This window comes from Danio rerio, chromosome 17, assembly GCF_049306965.1.
Source record: "Danio rerio strain Tuebingen ecotype United States chromosome 17, GRCz12tu, whole genome shotgun sequence".
NCBI classification, from domain to species: Eukaryota; Metazoa; Chordata; class Actinopteri; order Cypriniformes; family Danionidae; genus Danio; species Danio rerio.
In genome coordinates this window covers 57,542,161-57,560,466 of record NC_133192.1, presented here as the reverse complement: position 1 = coordinate 57,560,466, position 18,306 = coordinate 57,542,161, and the positions used below count along the sequence as shown (strand labels likewise).

The window sequence follows — 18,306 nt, the reverse complement described above, 5'->3', positions numbered from 1 at the left end:
TTGCCCACCTGTCAGGTTTTAGACCATATGGGGCACAGCATGTGTTTTAGGATATAACTCAGGTTTTTGAGCACATTTCATTATTATTGTTCATTTATTCGTTTGCTGGAAATTAGAACTGAATTTAGTAGTAGTAGTAGTAAAACTTTATTGTCCTTGACAGGAGATTTGTTTTGGGCAATTTAGAAATAGTTTTGAAACGAATATTTGCGCTTAACAAACGCAATTATTTATTTATAGACTAATTGATGTCTGTGTGTAAAGGTTTCCCTATCCAAGAGCGAAAGTGAAAGTAGATCCATTATCTCTCATTCTCACGCAGTAGATGCTCTGTTTAACAGTTTTCTGTTAAAACACTGTTAACTGTTTGCTAGTGAAATGCTCATTTTTTTTCCACTTAGGCCATGTCTACACTAATCCGAATAAATTTGAAAACGGAGTTTTCCTCTAAAAACGCTTCACGTCCACACTGTCGTTTCTATTCGTTTTCCAAAACTTTGTCATCCACACTGAAACGACTACAAATGCTTTCAACCTGTACTGCGCATGCGTGAAACGTAAGATGCTTCATTTCCGGCTGACGTTTATTTTCTTTCCGGCTCTTTGAAACGTTGCGGCAAAATGTCAAGGAAAAGCACAGAGTTTTTTAAATGAACTGACAATGAAGTAGAGTTGCTGCTTCGAGTAACACATGAATACAAAGTTGCAAAAGAGAGTGAAAATGTAGACTGGGAGATGTGCCAAAACAAATACGCCGATATACTGGACCGCTTTACAGAACAGTATCCTGCTGATTACGCTGCTTACCCTCACAGTAAGGACGACATCACTAAAATCATACTCACAACGAAATAAAAGTAAACGAATTAGTAACATGACTGAGTGTCACATGACAAAAAATGCGTCATCGTTTTCACTCCGTTTTCATAGTCTACACTACGCACGAAAACGGCGTTTTCAAATTTATCCACTTTGGAGAGCGTTTTCAAAAAGATACGTTTTTGTTTCCAAAAAACGCGTCTCAGTGTGGATGGAAGGGCAAAACGGAGACAAAAATATGCGTTTTTAAATGAAAACGCATTAGTGTGGACATGGCCTTTTAGACTTACTTTGCTTCCTGTAAATAGCGAATGCGTTCTTGGCGTGACGCAGCTGGCTCTTAAAGGGAATGGGAGATGAGACTCTGATTGGTTTATTCTCAAAACACACCTATAACTCATTAAGAAAATAAACTCAACCCTTTTAGACCATGCGCCGCGGCGCAAGGCAGATTTCCCGTCCTTAAATAAGCAAAACACGTCCTGACACGCCCTGAAAGCGTTTGCGCCCTTCGTTTTTCGCTCTGCGCATGGACCGTTAAAATAGAGCCCTAAGGCTTTTGTCCACTCATCTTGTTGGATCTCCGCATGATGTCTAGCTTTTGAGATCTTTACATATTTGAAACAATAATTTCTTCGCATGTGTTATTGGAGATAATCCTATAGTCTACAGTTGCTCTGTACGAATTGGCGGAAGCACCTCGGAATAAGGAGCGTTGTCTAATTTCGCAGTGTGTTTCTCGCCTGCCGGAGCTGTATTTCTAAACAGAGCTGCTCTCTGGGTTTATAAATAGGCAGCATGAGCTCTGGCTGTGTCCCTGGGATGAGATTTGCTGTCCTCCGGGCCGTGCAGATCGCCATTACTTATGCCTGACAAGCTTAGCCTGTGATGTGGCTGCGCCGGCCTGTCTGAGTGACATTAGGCCACTGCTGTTTGCACTGCAGGCGGGGAAATGTTTGAGAAAGCCTGTCCCGGGGTCAGTATGGAGCCTCTCTTAGAGCAAAGGAATGCAGAAAAAAATGCTGAACCGTACACTTAGACTGACCTCCCGGCTCTTGGGATTTTACAGGAGTAGACTGATTTCATTTTATATTTGAAAAAGCGGTTCACACAGAAAGAGAAACATATAATGAAGACATATGCATGAGGGACAGACTGGTTGGCTAAACTGATTATCCTAATTCTGATTATTTATAGTAAGGGCTGCACGGTGGCTCTGTGGGTAGCACATTCACCTCACAGCAAGAAGGTCGCTGGTTTGAGCCTCGGCTGGGTCAGTTGGTGTTTGCATGTTCTCCTCTTGTTCGTGTGGGTTTCCTTCGGGGGCTCCGGTTGGACTTTCCCCCACAAGTCCAAAGACATGTGGTATAGGGGAATTTTTGTAGGCTGAATTGTCCGTGGTGTATGTGTGTGAATGGGTGTGTGTGGATGTTTCACAGTGATGGGTTGCAGCTGGTTTAACACAATATTTAACGTTGAACAAGTTTGACGCTAACTGACGCACATTTGCATTTAAAGAAGATGTATTTTTACTCACACTCAAACATTTGATATGCTATAATGAATGATATTTTATGCTGTAACTTCACAAACACATTTTAAGAACACAGCTATTTATCATTTACATTTACATTTCGTCATTTAGCAGACGCTTTTATCTAAAGAGACTTACAAATGAGGACAAGGAAGCAACTTACACAACTATAAGAGAAGTGAAGTGAAGAAGTGCTGTAGGCAAGTTTCAGGTATGTAAAGTGTAAATTTTTATTTATTTATTTATTTATTTTTATTTTTTTATTACAGTTAGCGGTGGAGTCAGAGACGCAACTGCAGATTAGGAAGGAAAGTGGAGACTAAATAGTTGAGTTTTTAGTGGTTTCTTGAAGACAGCGAGTGACTCTGCTGTTCTGATGCAGTTAGGGAGTTCATTCCACCAACTGGGCAGATTGAATGCGAGAGTTCGGTAAAGTGATTTCTTCCCTCTTTGGGATGAAACTACGAGGCGACGTTCATTCACAGAACGCAAGTTTCTGGAGGGCGCATACATCTGCAGAAGTGAGAGCAGATAAGAAGGAGCAAAGCCAGAAGTCGCTTTGTAAGCAAACATCAGAGCTTTGATTTTGATGCGAGCAGCAACTGGCAGCCAGTGCAAATGGATGAGCAGCGGAATGACATGTGCTCTTTTAGCTTCATTAAAGACCACTCGTGCTGCTGCGATCTGGAGCAGCTGAAGAGGCTTGATAGAGTTAGCTGGAAGCCCGGCTAGTAGAGAGTTGCAATAGTCCAGTCTTGAGAGAACATCATATGACCCATCCATAGTGTACACCAGGGGCGCACCAAGGAGCCACCCCTGGGTAAACTCTGGCCACCCCAATATGATTTTGCTGTTGATATTATTAATTTAAATGTACTTATGTAAATTCCCCAATATTTAAATAAATAAATAAATCAAATGCAGCCACTAAATTATTGTTGGTGCTGGTTGACTGCCCCTCCCCAGAGGGGCATTATGCTCACATTATGCGATCCGAACCGTGCCCAGACCCGTTTCCTGGATCATTTGAAAAGTGTGAGTGCGTTGAATCGGGCTCAGGCATGATTCACTTGGCCGGCCCTGGCCCGGTTAGAAGAGGTGAGCCTGAGCGCGGTTCACTTGGACTTTGGCGCGGTACGCTTGTGTGTGAGTGCAAAACGTGCCTGAGCCCGAAACTGAAAGCAAGACGTGACTTTTACGGGACTGTTTCATATGGATTTATTAATCATTTTTACTGTTTAGTGAATGCAAACTGCCGTAGTTTATTAAAGACGCAAACCTCTCACTGCACGACAGCTGCACCTTCAGCAGACCTCCTCATTCCCGCAGCACGAGGGCTTTATGATTGTTTATGAGTGTCAAAAGCGGCGGATCTGTTCGGCGAAATATTTGACTGTGTATAACTGCATATCCAACGATGTAACTGAAGAAATCTCCACTGTGCTGAGCGAAAGCGCTTACTGAACAGCGCAGCGTCGATGACGTAAGCATGCCCAGGCCTGAATGTAATGTGAGTGCTTGACGTCGGGGGAGACGGGAGGGGGGACAAGCGTGCTTTGGCCCGGTTCAAGGCAACTGTAGATAGTGTGAGTACACCCTTAGTCATGGGCATTCTGGGCAATTGCCCAGAGGGTCATCTTGCTGGGGGCGACACACAGAGACAGTGCAATAAAAAAAATAATAAAACATCCCCTAGTGAAAGCATTGGGATACGATTTACTTTATGCAAGTGTGTTAACTTAGAGTGGTAACCCAAGAATAAAAACATTAGGGGCCGTTCACAGTTGGCATATTTTGCACACGCTCTCCACGTGCAACCAAAACAACGCAAACTGACGCATGCACGCAGAAAACCATTCCCATGCGCCTCACACATTCATGTGGGAAACCCGGTTGTTTGCATGCACACCGATAACATACGCGCTGCTCATTCGCCGTGAAACCGGAGTAACAGCCTTTTGTGCAGAGGTGTCTGCATTCAGCGAGTTTTGCAAGTCGACAAAGCTAAAGTTTATATAATATTACGATTCTTTACTTTCACTAAGCATGGCTAAAAAGCAGAAAGGAGGAATAATGCGTCAGGGAGCTAAGACTTCATAACATTAATTCTCGGCCATGAGTCAGGTCTAAGACAACAGATAATTCTATAAAACAGATGTTATTTGTATTCTTTAGAATTGTCGTAACTAATATTCATGCAAAAGATTTCTTAAGTGATCTTAGTGTAACCCCGCTGGTCCTTCACCAACCAACCTGCTTCGAGTTGGTATCAAACCGGCGACCTTCCGCATGGGAGTCGGTTGCTCTAACAAGAAGCTAAAGACCATGGCCTCTACCGTCTGTCGCTAGAGCACCTATAGAGGTCAGAGGAGTGAGGTTTACCTGCACAGCACTTGCTAGCTGGCCTCCGTTACACTCACACCCCTAAACCTCACTCCTATCCGGGTCACGGCACCAATGTAACCCCCACCTGTCCTACTCCACCCAAGCCACTCCGAGCTGGGCTCGAACCGGCGACCTTTTGCATGGGAGTCGGTTGCTCTACCAAGGAGGCTAAAGACCATGGCCTCTAGCGTCTGTCGCCAGAGGACCTATAGAGGTCAGAGGAGTGAGGTTTACCTGCACAACACTTACTAGCTGGCCCCTTTTACACTCACCCCCCTAAACATCACTCCCATCAGGGTCACGGCACCAATGCAACACCGCCGGTCCTACGCCACCCAACCCGCTCCGAGCAGGTATCGAACCGTCAACCTTCCGCATAGGAGTCGGTTGCTCTAACCAGGAGTCTAAAGACCATGGCCTCTAGTGTCTGTCGCTAGAGCACCTTTAGAGGAGTGAGGTTTACCTGCACAGCACTTACTAGCTGGCCTCCGTAACATTAGCATATCACTCCAGTTGTTATACGGTTTTCCAGTCCCATTAAGGGTTGATTTCTGTTATTTATTTAGAATAATACTTGTATATTAATATTAACAATAATTGTATTGACAGCACACACACACCTTCAATAGACAGCAATAGCAATGTAATATTTACCTTAAGGTGCATCAATAGAAGAAGCTGTATCAGTGATACTGTGGCTCAAAAAGGAATATGGAAAACTGTATTGTGAGTGTGTGTGTCTATAGTAATGCCTTTTGTTCAGTTTGTTTTATTTGTTTTATTAATTAATTAATTATTCTTGAATTAAAAATAAACATGTGAGATTACCTTTAAGGTAGTAGGGCTTCTTTAGGCCGTCATGGTGCAGACGCACCTTCCGCTCTTCTGCATATCTGTGCCTCAAAGCATCTTCATGCAAATGCAGCCTGTCTCTCCTGACTGCTTCAGATGCCATCTTTTCCCTCAAAGCTTTGGTCCGCTCTGTTTCCAGTGCTATGGCCTTCTCCAGTAGTGACAGGTTGCCTTTGGTCATGTCAAAAACATCCTCCGAGCGGTCTGAGGTGACGGAAGTGGTGTCTTCATCGCAGTCCTGGAAGCCCTTGTGCTCTGCGGCGCAGCTGGAGAAAGTCTTGGATCGTGGGCTGAGCTGCTCTTCCAGCTTCATCAGGTTCACCATGTCGGAGTAATTCCTCTCCAGGACACGACACTCCTCAGAACTCTGATGCTGATGCTGCTGCTGCTGTTGGGTCTCTTGGTAAATATGAAGAGCCTGCTGGAAGGGATGCATGCGATTAAATGGCAAACAGTTAACTAACAAGAAGAGTTGTTTCAACCAAGGCTCATTCTGGAAACGTAGCCCCACGGACTTTTCTGGAGACCGCAAAATACGTCCCAGGAGGAACGTATTTGTGCAGTTTTTGTTTTCGCAAATCCAACTCTCGCGCCCGAGCTGTTCTCGCATAAAAAGCCGCCGGAGGCCACTGTCGAGCGATAGGCCGACCCAGCCACCCACCTCCTCCTCCTTCTTCCCTAAGCCCAAGCGACGTTTTACGAAAGCCGTGCAGAAAAACAAAAGCCCTTGTCCGATTTTGACCGCGTTTTCACCGCATTATCACACTGTTAAGAACTTGTTCGCTTTATTTTTTGAATTCTGTTTTTTGTCTTATCTGATTTCTGGAACCGCTCTTCCCCGGACTCGAACCCAGTTGTCGAACTCCTCCTCCTCCGAGCCTCCGCTCCGCCGACGTAACACGACGAGCTAACCGGACAAACTGGTTGCGGCAGAAAAGCCCTCCACACGTAGGAGGTGAGCCATCAGCCTAGCCGGCGAGCGCAAAGAGGAGCGGCATCACACTGCCCCATAGCGTTCGCTTGAAAAAAACGAAATGCGGCCATACGTACCTCCGGCCACGTAAATCGCAGTCTCCAGAAACGTTCGCGGGGCAACGTTTTCAGAATGAGCTTAGGTTGACTGGTTTCCTTATTAATTGGTAACAGCATTGCTAAAGTATGACTATTTGGTGGTAACCAAATAGATTAATGAAACTCGATAGCTGTTAGCATTCATATTGATTTTAAACATGTTTTATTCGTTTATAAGGCACCGCTTGCATCATGTTTTGATTGTGCATTGATTACGTTTTGATTCATACTTCATAATCATTTTGAAATCATAAAAATTATGGGTAACACTTTATAATAACTACACACTATGAATCATTTACTAAGCATTAGCATCTAGTGAGTTCATTATCTGTTAAGCGTTAACTCTACATTAATAAACGTTAGTAAGCAGTTTATAACTGCAACTACAAATGCTTTATTGTTGACTTATAACCACATTCATAATGTACTTAATAATTGTACTTGCATACTTTGTTAATGATTTATTTTTCATTACTAAATTAAGTATCGCAATATTTACGAACCAAGCGTGGTTGGTTGTTTTTAAGATAATTTAGAATGAGTTAGTTAATTATTAATAAACTATTAAAATACATTTTTATACAGTTAAAGTCAGAATTATAAGCCCCCCTAAATTATTTGCCCTCCTGTTTAATTTTTTCCCCAATTTAACATTTCATTTTACGTTTCAGATGATAAATCCACTAGAGGGCGCTACATGTTTACATATTTGTGAATATGAAATAAATTACTTATTATAGATTTTGTATATTTCACATATTGTACGTTAGCCCACTAAGGTTGCAAGTTCCGTTGTTACAAACATAGTTCGTTAATTTGATGTTTCCCAAATCCATCGTTCCAATGAACATTCGCAAACTGCTTCGCAAATGTGTATGCTTGTAACTACACCTCTGGAGCTGTAGTTAGAAACATAGTTTCTGGCTGTGTTCTATTCTCAGTTATCTCCCCTATGCCCTATTCATTTAGAACATTTAAACTTGAAATTATTTTAAATAAAGTATTAAGTTCATCTATCTTAGGTGTAATTTGCTTTCAGACTATTTTTACAGTTCAGTTTTAGCAATCTTCATGTTTACAATTGCGCTCGCTTCGCAGTGCACTTTGAAAACATTGATGCCATCTGGAACACAGCCGTGGCTCATGGCGAAAGTTATAGGTGACCTATTATTTAAAAGCAGAATTTACGTTATATCTCTAAAGCTTGTAAAAACAAAAAACACAGCATACGCAAATACTTTTAATGTATAGTGGGTTATTTATAAAGTATCTGTACTGTATATGACATGGGCCTGTTGATTAGAACTTTCTGCAGTGGTTTACATGTGTCAAATTGTAAAAGCAGAGTTTATTTAAAATATAAATAAACAATATCCTACTTAATAATAATAATAATAATCATCATCATCATTTATATTATTAATATTATTATTAAAGTAGATTTTTTAAATTTCCTAATAAATAATAAATATTAAATTACATTTATTAATAAATCGCCTCATTATTTATTTATTGATATGATTATATATATAATATTAGAATAGGTGTTAGCTTTTGTAAGTGATTTTATGTTTTAAAATAGAATATGTAATGTTCTCAATAATGTTAGTAAAGGAAACGCATATATTTTAATTAATATGGAAAGCGAGTGCATGTTTTTAACAAAATGAATATTGGATTTTTATTTTAAATGTGTGTACGTGTAAAACAATACAATATGTAAAAAGAAATGATGGGGTTCATCTCTCATCACTATGGGCGTTTTACGTTATAACTAACGTGGTTTAAGCGATGGATCTGCGACAGAGAAACTAGGAGTTTTGGGAAACACTCGTCACTACATCGTTCTTTTCCCAAACGATGCATCGTACTATAATAGTTCAGCCACGAGTTACGTCGTTGTGTGTGGAAAACGCACTGTTGATCAGCTAGCGAACAACTGAGCTAAACCCTTTCCTAAACCCAACCAATAGTGTTTTCAAAAGCAGACGCGAGAAAAAAGTACACTGCCGCCACATAGTTTAGCTTGATTTTACATCTCTTTTGTGGAAAAACGTGCTACATTGGACTTGAACCCGAGCACTCTGCAGCACAAGTAAAACACCATGTGGAGGTTGACCATTCGGAGAAAAATAGGTGATGCAAACATATTAAATTACAAATCATAGACAACGTTAAGTGTATGTATTTGGTGCTGTTCAAAGAAGTGCATGAATATGCTCCCCTATTTGTCGAACGTATGTGTGTGCGATTTCCAATAGTTGTGTCTCTGTGTTGCTCAGATCTCAAAATTCAGATTTTCTTTGAATTCTTAACATTTATAAAGCAAAATGTTGATGTTTTGGAGCTCAGAGGTTAAACCAACACAATCTAACAGCAATTCGTAAGATTTAGTGGCTAATTCGTATGAATTCGTACGATCTAATTCGTACAATTTAGTACGGCTTGCTCATCCCCCAATGATGGTTGGGTTTAGGGGTGGGGTTAGGTGCCACGCCTACTTTTTAAAAATCGCACAATTTTGTACGACTGAACTCAAACGAATTCACATGAATTAGCCACTAAACTGGCAAAACTACACACTACTTACATTTTCTTGTGAGAGCAGGCTGGTTAAACCTCACAGTTACAGTACCCCCCCCCCACCCCACCCCCCCCCCCCCCCCAAATATCAAACAACATGCATACCTGCTGGTTATTGTTGAGATGCTCGATTGGCTTGGTCTCGCTTAGCTTGCGTGCCAAGTCAAAGCACTGGTTGCGAAGACACTCCAAACTGCTGAGACAGACCTCCTCGTCACTCTTCTCAACCATCTGACCATTAGCAGTGGGTTTACCACAGTGTCCATTACCCGTGGACCCATTTCCGTTGCCACAGTCTGTATTCTCACTTCCGTCCTCCTGATAGTGATTCTCATGGAGGTTTTCTAAGAGCGAGACTCCGTGACCCTGCGCCAGGAGCTTCAGAGAGTCCACAGTCTCCCGCACCACATCGCTGTTCACATCCAGACTCAGCTCCCCTTTCTTTGAGCCCTCCTCATCCTCATCCTCCTCTTCATCTTCATCCTCCTCCTCATCCTCCTCCTCGTCCTCTTCTGCGCTGTTCGAAGAGTTGCTGTTCATCTCTGACTCGGTCATGGCCAGGTAAGCAGCATCTTCTGCAATCTTGCCCAGGTTAAGCAGAGACTTGGCCACCAGTTCGTCATAGTTGTCATATTCATCATTGTTGTTGTTGTCCTTCTCCATGGACGGGCTTTGTCTACTGGGGCTGCAATTCATATGGTCACTCTCTGTGAAAGAGAAACGTTTGTAATGAAATGATTGAGGTGACCAATCAAATCAAAGAGAGCAGGCTATAGTGTTGATTAGCTTCTAAAATGCAAGAGTGTGAAAACATCCAAATGAATCCTTTTCTCAGATGGTGATGTATTGTAATTACCACTTTGAAAAATCTTTTTAATTAATAATTTGATGCAGTGCACTCATCGTGTTGACCAGGGGTACCCAAACTTTTCAGCCCGTGACCCCCAAAATGACAATGCCAGTGACGTGCGACCCCCAATATCCTCTGAGGTGGTTGTAAATACAGAAATCTTGCATGCAATGGCGCACACACACCAACAGACCCAAGTCTATTCTTGGTTAAATTTTTAAATGTATGTCAGTGCTGTAAATGGGAGAGAAAGTTTAACCTGGTGTTATAAAATCAGTCTGCTGCATCTGACGCTATTGCTGTGTCTTTAACGTAATGTGATTACCCAATTGGTCGCAATTCAATAGAACTAGTAACTAGAAGCTACTATAGTAACTATATAGTGTATAGTAACTACATAGTGTATAGTAACCATATAGTGTATAGTAAATATATAGTGTATAGTAACTATATATAGTAACTATATAGTGTATAGTAACTAAATAGTGTATAGTAACTACATAGTGTATAGTAACTACATAGTGTATAGTAACCATATAGTGTATAGTAAATATATAGTGTATAGTAACTATATATAGTAACTATATAGTGTATAGTAACTAAATAGTGTATAGTAACTAAATAGTGTATAGTAACTACATAGTGTATAGTAAATATATATAGTAACTATATAGTGTATAGTAATTACATAGTGTATAGTAACTACATAGTGTATAGTTACTATATATAGTAACTATATAGTGTATAGTAACTACATAGTGTATAGTAACCATATAGTGTATAGTAACTATATAGTGTATAGTAACTATATATAGTAACTATATAGTGTATAGTAACTAAATAGTGTATAGTAACTACATAGTGTATAGTAACCATATAGTGTATAGTAAATATATAGTGTATAGTAACTATATATAGTAACTATATAGTGTATAGTAACTAAATAGTGTATAGTAACTAAATAGTGTATAGTAACTACATAGTGTATAGTAAATATATATAGTAACTATATAGTGTATAGTAATTACATAGTGTATAGTAACTACATAGTGTATAGTCACTATATATAGTAACTATATAGTGTATAGTAACTACATAGTGTATAGTAACCATATAGTGTATAGTAAATATATAGTGTATAGTAACTATATATAGTAACTATATAGTGTATAGTAACTAAATAGTGTATAGTAACTAAATAGTGTATAGTAACTACATAGTGTATAGTAACTATATATAGTAACTATATAGTGTATAGTAATTACACAGTGTATAGTAACTACATAGTGTATAGTAACTATATATAGTAACTATATAGTGTATAGTAACTACATAGTCTATAGTAACCACATAGTGTATAGTAACTATATAGTGTATAGTAACTATATATAGTAACTATATAGTGTATAGTAACTATATAGTGTATAGTAACTACAAAGTGTATAGTAACTATATAGTGTATGGTAACTACATAGTGTATAGTAACTACATAGTGTATAGTAACTATATAGTGTATAGTAACTATATAGTATATAGTAACTATAAAGTGTATAGTAACTACATAGTGTATAGTAACTATATAGTGTATAGTAACTATATAGTGTATAGTACCTATAAACGACAATTTTTTTCTCTTCAGTTGGTTATGGATAAAATATGGTAATTGTTATGGTTTAATAAAAATAATTAGATTTTTGGAAATCACCAGGCGACCCCCCTTCATTGTCCCGCGACCCCTCGGGGGGTCCTGACCCCCGCTTTGAGAACCACTGGTGTCGACGAATGTTTTACATTCAATCCACTCACTCACTTTCCTTCAGCTTCGCCCTGATTTATCAGGTGTGAACACAGCAGAATGAACCACCAATTACTCTGACATATGTTTTATGCGGCAGATGCTCTTCTACTAATTCATGAACCCTCAGTGCTGGAAAACACCCATACAGTAATTCTGTCATAATTTCCAACTTGAACATTGTAAGTTGTAATATTTTTGCACATAGTGGTTCAAAAAGACCTAGTGGGACCTGGACCTACAGTAGTCGATACTTTGAAGTGAATCAAAAATGTTTTTTAGAATTGTCCAAGCACAAGAATAGGTGTTGTTCAAAAGCTTTAGAACTGCTTTGATGAAAGGTGATGATCCACTTTAAATGTTTACTACTGTATAGTGGGACTATTTTAATGTGCATTTATTACCCTGATGAATTACCATCTAACCCAGACAATTACCTACTAAGCCCAATCATACCTGCCAATACTCACGTTTTTCCCGGGAGTCTCCCATATTTCAGACCCATCTCCCACCACCCTCCCGTTTTGTTATTTCTCCCAGAACACTCCTGTAATTTCACCCTGCCCCTGGTCCTCAGCTTTATTAGTACAGTCTGTAGCACCCCTGCGTCGCCAACTTTGGTTTAGTATCCGATCGCAGCGGCTGCCCAAAACCCAGTCCATAGTACAGTTACTATCATAGTACAGTTACTAACCCAGTTCTCAACTGTGTTATTCAGACAAACACCCAACACCTCTCCTCGGTTTCCTAGAACTTCAGAGACAAATGTTGGCAGGGATGAAACGAATAAACATGTCCATAACCATAATCAGCTCTTAACCCACCAGTACTACTAAACCAGTCCCTAACCTTACACCTTTTTGCCAATGAATCAATTTGATTTTCAATCTTATTCTTCAATCATTCATTCATTTTCTTTTTTCGGCTTAGTCCCTTTATTAATCCGGGGTCGCCACAGCGGAATGAACCACCAACTAATCCGGTATATGTTTTACGGAGCGGATGCCTTTCCAGCCGCAACTGGGACAATTTAGCCAACCCAATTCACCTGTACCGCATGTCTTTGTACTGTGGGGGGAACCGGAGCACCCGGAGGAAACCCTCGCGAATGCAGGGAGAACATGCAAACTCCCCACAGAAATGCCAAATTACCTAGCCGAGGCTCAAACCAGCGACTTTTTTGCTGTGAGGCGACAGCATTACCTACTGCACCACCGCATCGCCCTATTCTTCAATCATCAATAGAAAATGTAAAATAAGCAACACTGTTTTCTCAGTACTTGTGTAATCTATTGCATAGATTATCTTATCTACTTGCAACATCAGAACGCTGAACAGATCAGAGCAACGCTTTTGACTGGTTGTTAATGAGCCAGTGTCTATGAAAGCACTAAAAAGCTGCCCATTTAGTGAGCATGCAGTTGACAACAGTCTGCTTACTAGATTTAAAGACAAGCCAATATCTTTGGTAAGGAAACACAGCGGAGAACAGGGGTTAATGCCAATATGAGCGGGAGTGTGATTGTTATTCAGACTGGAAGGCTCTGTCAGGTCTGTCCTGCTATGAGTTTCTGAAGTGGAAGAGACACATCTCACACCTGCCGCTGTCTTCAGCACACATTCAGACCACCAGAACAAACCAGCAAATATTCAGGAGAAAACCAGGTTAAAACAGACCATACTGATGCTGAAGAGGCAAGAACGGCATCTTGCGTGCGATTCAATTACGTTTAAGCTGTTTACGGCAAGCTCTTCATGGCCATTACTTTTGTTATAGCTTTTGTTAATGCTTTTACTAATTATACCAGTTCCAGCCCAGGCTCATTGGAAAAACATGCCTCATTTCAAAATAAAAAAAGTCATTGCTCCAAGTACATCCCTTTGCATTTTCAGATGACAAATCCACTAGAGGGCGCTACTTTTTTATTATTATTACTTTTTTTTTTACAGTTTTTTGCAAATCTGAAACACGTTGCTTTGGGTTTATTTTGTTGTACATTTTAGGTAAATGTTCTTCTTATACATGTCCAGGAGAAGGTGGAGCTTGTCGTACAGATCACCTAGTGCAGTGGTTTTCAAAGTGGGGGTCGGGACCCATCGAGGGGTCGCGGGACAATAAAGGGGGGTTGCCTGGTGATTTCCAAAAATCTATCTATTTTTATTCAACCATAACAATTACCATATTTTATCCATAACCTACTGAAGAGAAAAAAAATTGTTGTTTATAGTTACTATGCACTATATAGTTACTATACACTATACAGTTACTATACACTATGTAGTTACTATACACTATGTAGTTACTATACACTATATAGTTACTATACACTATGTAGTTACTATACACTATACAGTTACTCTACACCAGTGGTTCTCAAACTGTGGTACGTGTACCACTAGTGGTACGCAGGCTTCCTTTTAGTGGTACGCGAAGGAATGAAATATGTCATGTACATGCTACACACATTTTAAAATTTACCAAAAATGATGTATATAATATGTCATATATGACATATAGCTTATATTTCTGAGGTAATCTGCCACGTTTTTTGTAACTGTGCAGAGTTGTAGCTGCTTTACTGGACTTACTTCGCTACTGTATTTCAATACTGCTCATTTTTGTGGTACTTGGAGGGACACATTTTTTCGGAGGTGGTACTTGATGAAAAAAGTTTGAGAACCGCTGCTCTACACTATATAGTTACTATACACTATTTAGTTTCTATACACTATGTAGTTACTATACACTATATAGTTACTATACACTATGTAGTTACTATACACTATACAGTTACTATACACTATGTAGTTACTATACACTATATGGTTTCTATACACTATGTAGTTACTATACACTATATAGTTACTATACACTATGTAGTTACTATACACTATATAGTTACTATACACTATGTAGTTACTATACACTATATAGTTACTATACACTATGTAGTTACTATACACTATATAGTTACTATACACTATAAAGTTACTATACACTATGTAGTTACTATACACTATATAGTTACTATATATAGTTACTATACACTATGTAGTTACTATACACTATATAGTTACTATATATAGTTACTATACACTATGTAGTTACTATACACTATATAGTTACTATACACTATGTAGTTACTATACACTATATAGTTACTATACACTATAAAGTTACTATACACTATATAGTTACTACAGTATACACTATTTAGTTACTATACACTATATAGTTACTATATATAGTTACTATACACTATGTAGTTACTATACACTATATAGTTACTATATATAGTTACTATACACTATGTTGTTACTATACACTATGTAGTTACTATACACTATTTAGTTACTATACACTATATAGTTACTATATATAGTTACTATACACTATATGGTTACTATACACTATGTAGTTACTATACACTATAAAGTTACTATATATAGTTACTATACACTATGTAGTTACTATACACTATATAGTAACTATACACTATGTAGTTACTATGCACTATGTAATTACTATACACTACATAGTTACTATATATAGTTACTATACACTATGTAGTTACTATACACTATTTAGTTACTATACACTATTTAGTTACTATACACTATATAGTTACTATACACTATGTAGTTACAATACACTATGTAGTTACTATACACTATATGGTTACTATACACTATGTAGTTACTATACACTATATAGTTACTATAGTAGCTTCTAGTTACTAGTTCTATTGAATTGCGACCAATTGGGTAATCACATTACGTTAAAGACACAGCAATAGCGTCAGATGCAGCTGACTGATTTTATAACACCAGGTTAAACTTTCTCTCCCATTTACAGCACTGACATACATTTAAAAATTTAACCAAGAATAGACTTGGGTCTGTTGGTGTGTGTGCCCCATTGCATGCAAGATTTCTGTATTTACAACCACCTCAGAGGATATTGGGGGTCGCTCGTCACTGGCATTGTCATTTTGGGGGTCACGGGCTGAAAAGTTTGGGTACCCCTGACCTAGTGAACCCCTGAGCTAAACCCAACCGATAGTGTTTTCAGAAGCAGACATAAGTGGAAAAATGCTCTGCAGCCATTTAGATTTTCCTTCATTTCACATCGCTTTTATCTCTTTGGAAGCGTGCATCATTGGACTCAAACCAACGCAATCTCACGGCAATTCGTAACTTTTTGATTTAGTGGCTAACTCATATGAATTCGTACAATCTAATTTGTACAATTTAGTACGATTTGTTCATCACCCAATGACGGTTGGGTTTAAGGGCGAGGTTGGGTGCCACGTCTCCTTTTTAAAAATCAACACGTCCAAACTAGCCACTAAACTGACAAAACATAAAATACTTGCGTTTCCTCGTGAGATCAGGCTGACTCAAACCCAAGCACTCTGCACACAACACCATATAAAGTGAGCTACGAGCAAACTGACCATGCCAGAAAAGTTGACCATTCAGAGATAAATAGGTGATGCATAACAAATCCTAGACAGCATAAAGATGTTTTGTGGTATATGTTTGGTGTTGTGTGAATAACAGCAGAAAAATAATCCTTTATTTATCAATAATACGCCCCTGTAAACATCATTAGTCTGAAAAGGAACAAAATTGGTTGGCCTCACACTGCCCCCTAGTGTTCATTTCGACCAAAAATCTGCAGTCAAACATATATCTTTGAGTATGTTTTTGCAGTTTCACAAACATATCGATTAAAGCATGTATTTCCAATGAAAAGAGGCTGTTTGTTTACCAGACTTAACTAAACCACTGAATTAACTAAACTGAACCAGCGACCTTCCTGCTGTGAGGTGACAGTGCTAACCACTGAGCCATCATGTTGCTCATGTACCAATAACTTGTCAATAAACTCAACTTAACTTGCTAAAGCTGTCCTACCTAAAATAATAACCGCTGCAATGCTTTACAATCTTTAGGAATGGACAAATCACTTTGAGAATCGAAAGATTATATATATTATGATTCTTACATATTATATTAAAGAGCCCCTATTGTGGGTTTTCGAAAATGAGCTTCAATGTAGTGTGTAACACAGATCTAAGTGAAGTGAAGTATCCAGCTAAGGCTTAAATCTGAAAGTGGACAGTTTTTAAAACCATTGATTCATCTAAAAAAAGAGTCGACTCATAGTGGTTAGAATGAATCGTCTTCATAACGAGTCTTTAGCCGTTTCAGCGTGACGTGACTACGAAACATAACTGTCGTAGGTGCAAACCCGGGAAAATTTAAACCTGCGCCCCGCCCACTAACACAGACTAGCAGATCCTGAAGTCATGAGTCAAGAAGACGCTCTGCTTACCTGGATATTATTGGAAGTGTGAGGGGAAATAATTGATTCAGCAGTCTACACGCTTACAGTGGGCGATTCATTCGTTTGTTAAAGGAAGGATCAGAAAAGACTGGTGTATGAGACTTGTGAGAATGGGCAGACAATACACCAGGGGTGCGTGCAAAATAAGGCCAGTTTATTAGGCACAAAGGCAGCCTGCAACACGCTGGTGAGCACTACAACCCCCTGGCTGGGGATGGGATCTTTGGGCAAAGCAGAGTACAGGTAAGCCCTGAAATCATATAACACTTCAGGCAAGAGGTGCCACAGCAATAGTTGCAAATAGATATGATCTAAGTTACAGCTGAGAAGGGAGAAAAGCTCACGGAAATCACGCACAGTAAATGATGTGCACGCTATCGGTTTCATTTTCACTGCTTAGTGCCGTTCATACTTCCCGTGCGGGGGGTTTTGACGGTCACGGGGTTATCGCCCGGCCTGTCTGCCGGGGGCTTGACAAACCGCGCTGGGCATTTGTCTAGCGCTGAACGCTGTCGACCAATCGCAACAGGCTGTCATCGGTCCAATCAGCGCAAATTAGCTCAGCGCTAAGGAGGGGTTTGGGAACAAATGAATCGCTGAACGGTTCATATGGGAGTCGCTGGGATAATTGTGTAAAAATAAAAGCAGATTATAAGACCATGAAAGTGTTTTTTGACCTTGCGTGCATATCAGTATGTTGTTGGAGACCCATATAACCGAAATATGACCCTTTTTCATGTATAATATGTGCTCTTTAAGAATATATTTATATATTGAAATGGTGGAAAATTCAGTGCTGCTGAAGTTAGGGTTAGGGTTCTCCAGAAGTAAGTTCTCCTTAAAGTCTGAGTGACTTATATTACAGTATATTGATGTACTTACAACTGAAAATGAATATTAAGTAGGGGGCGGGGCCAGGCCCGGATTGGCTAATCGGGAGGACCGGGAGAATTCCCGGTGGGCCGGTCCGTTTTTTGGCCGCGAGGGCCGGTGTCCCTAGCTCCAGTATCTGTCGCTCTCAGCAGTCACACTTTTTAAAAATAATTTATTTATTTACTTGA

At 39.5% G+C, this 18,306-nt stretch overlaps 1 protein-coding gene across 7 annotated transcripts in view; it reads right to left on the bottom strand.

Annotated features, from left to right (window-relative positions):
• Positions 1-18,306, bottom strand: part of myt1lb (myelin transcription factor 1-like, b) — a 159,892-nt gene that overhangs the window by 52,244 nt on the left and 89,342 nt on the right. For 4 of the 7 annotated variants that reach the window (XM_073927656.1, XM_073927658.1, XM_073927661.1 and 1 more), the window contains 2 exons: positions 9,353-9,954; positions 5,567-6,011 (listed from right to left, as the gene is read on the bottom strand). In XM_073927656.1, coding sequence (XP_073783757.1) covers positions 5,567-6,011; positions 9,353-9,954 — 1,047 coding nt within the window. The remainder of the gene's footprint in view (positions 1-5,566; positions 6,012-9,352; positions 9,955-18,306) is intronic. The other 3 variants (XM_073927657.1, XM_073927659.1, XM_073927662.1) reach the window with 1 other exon arrangement.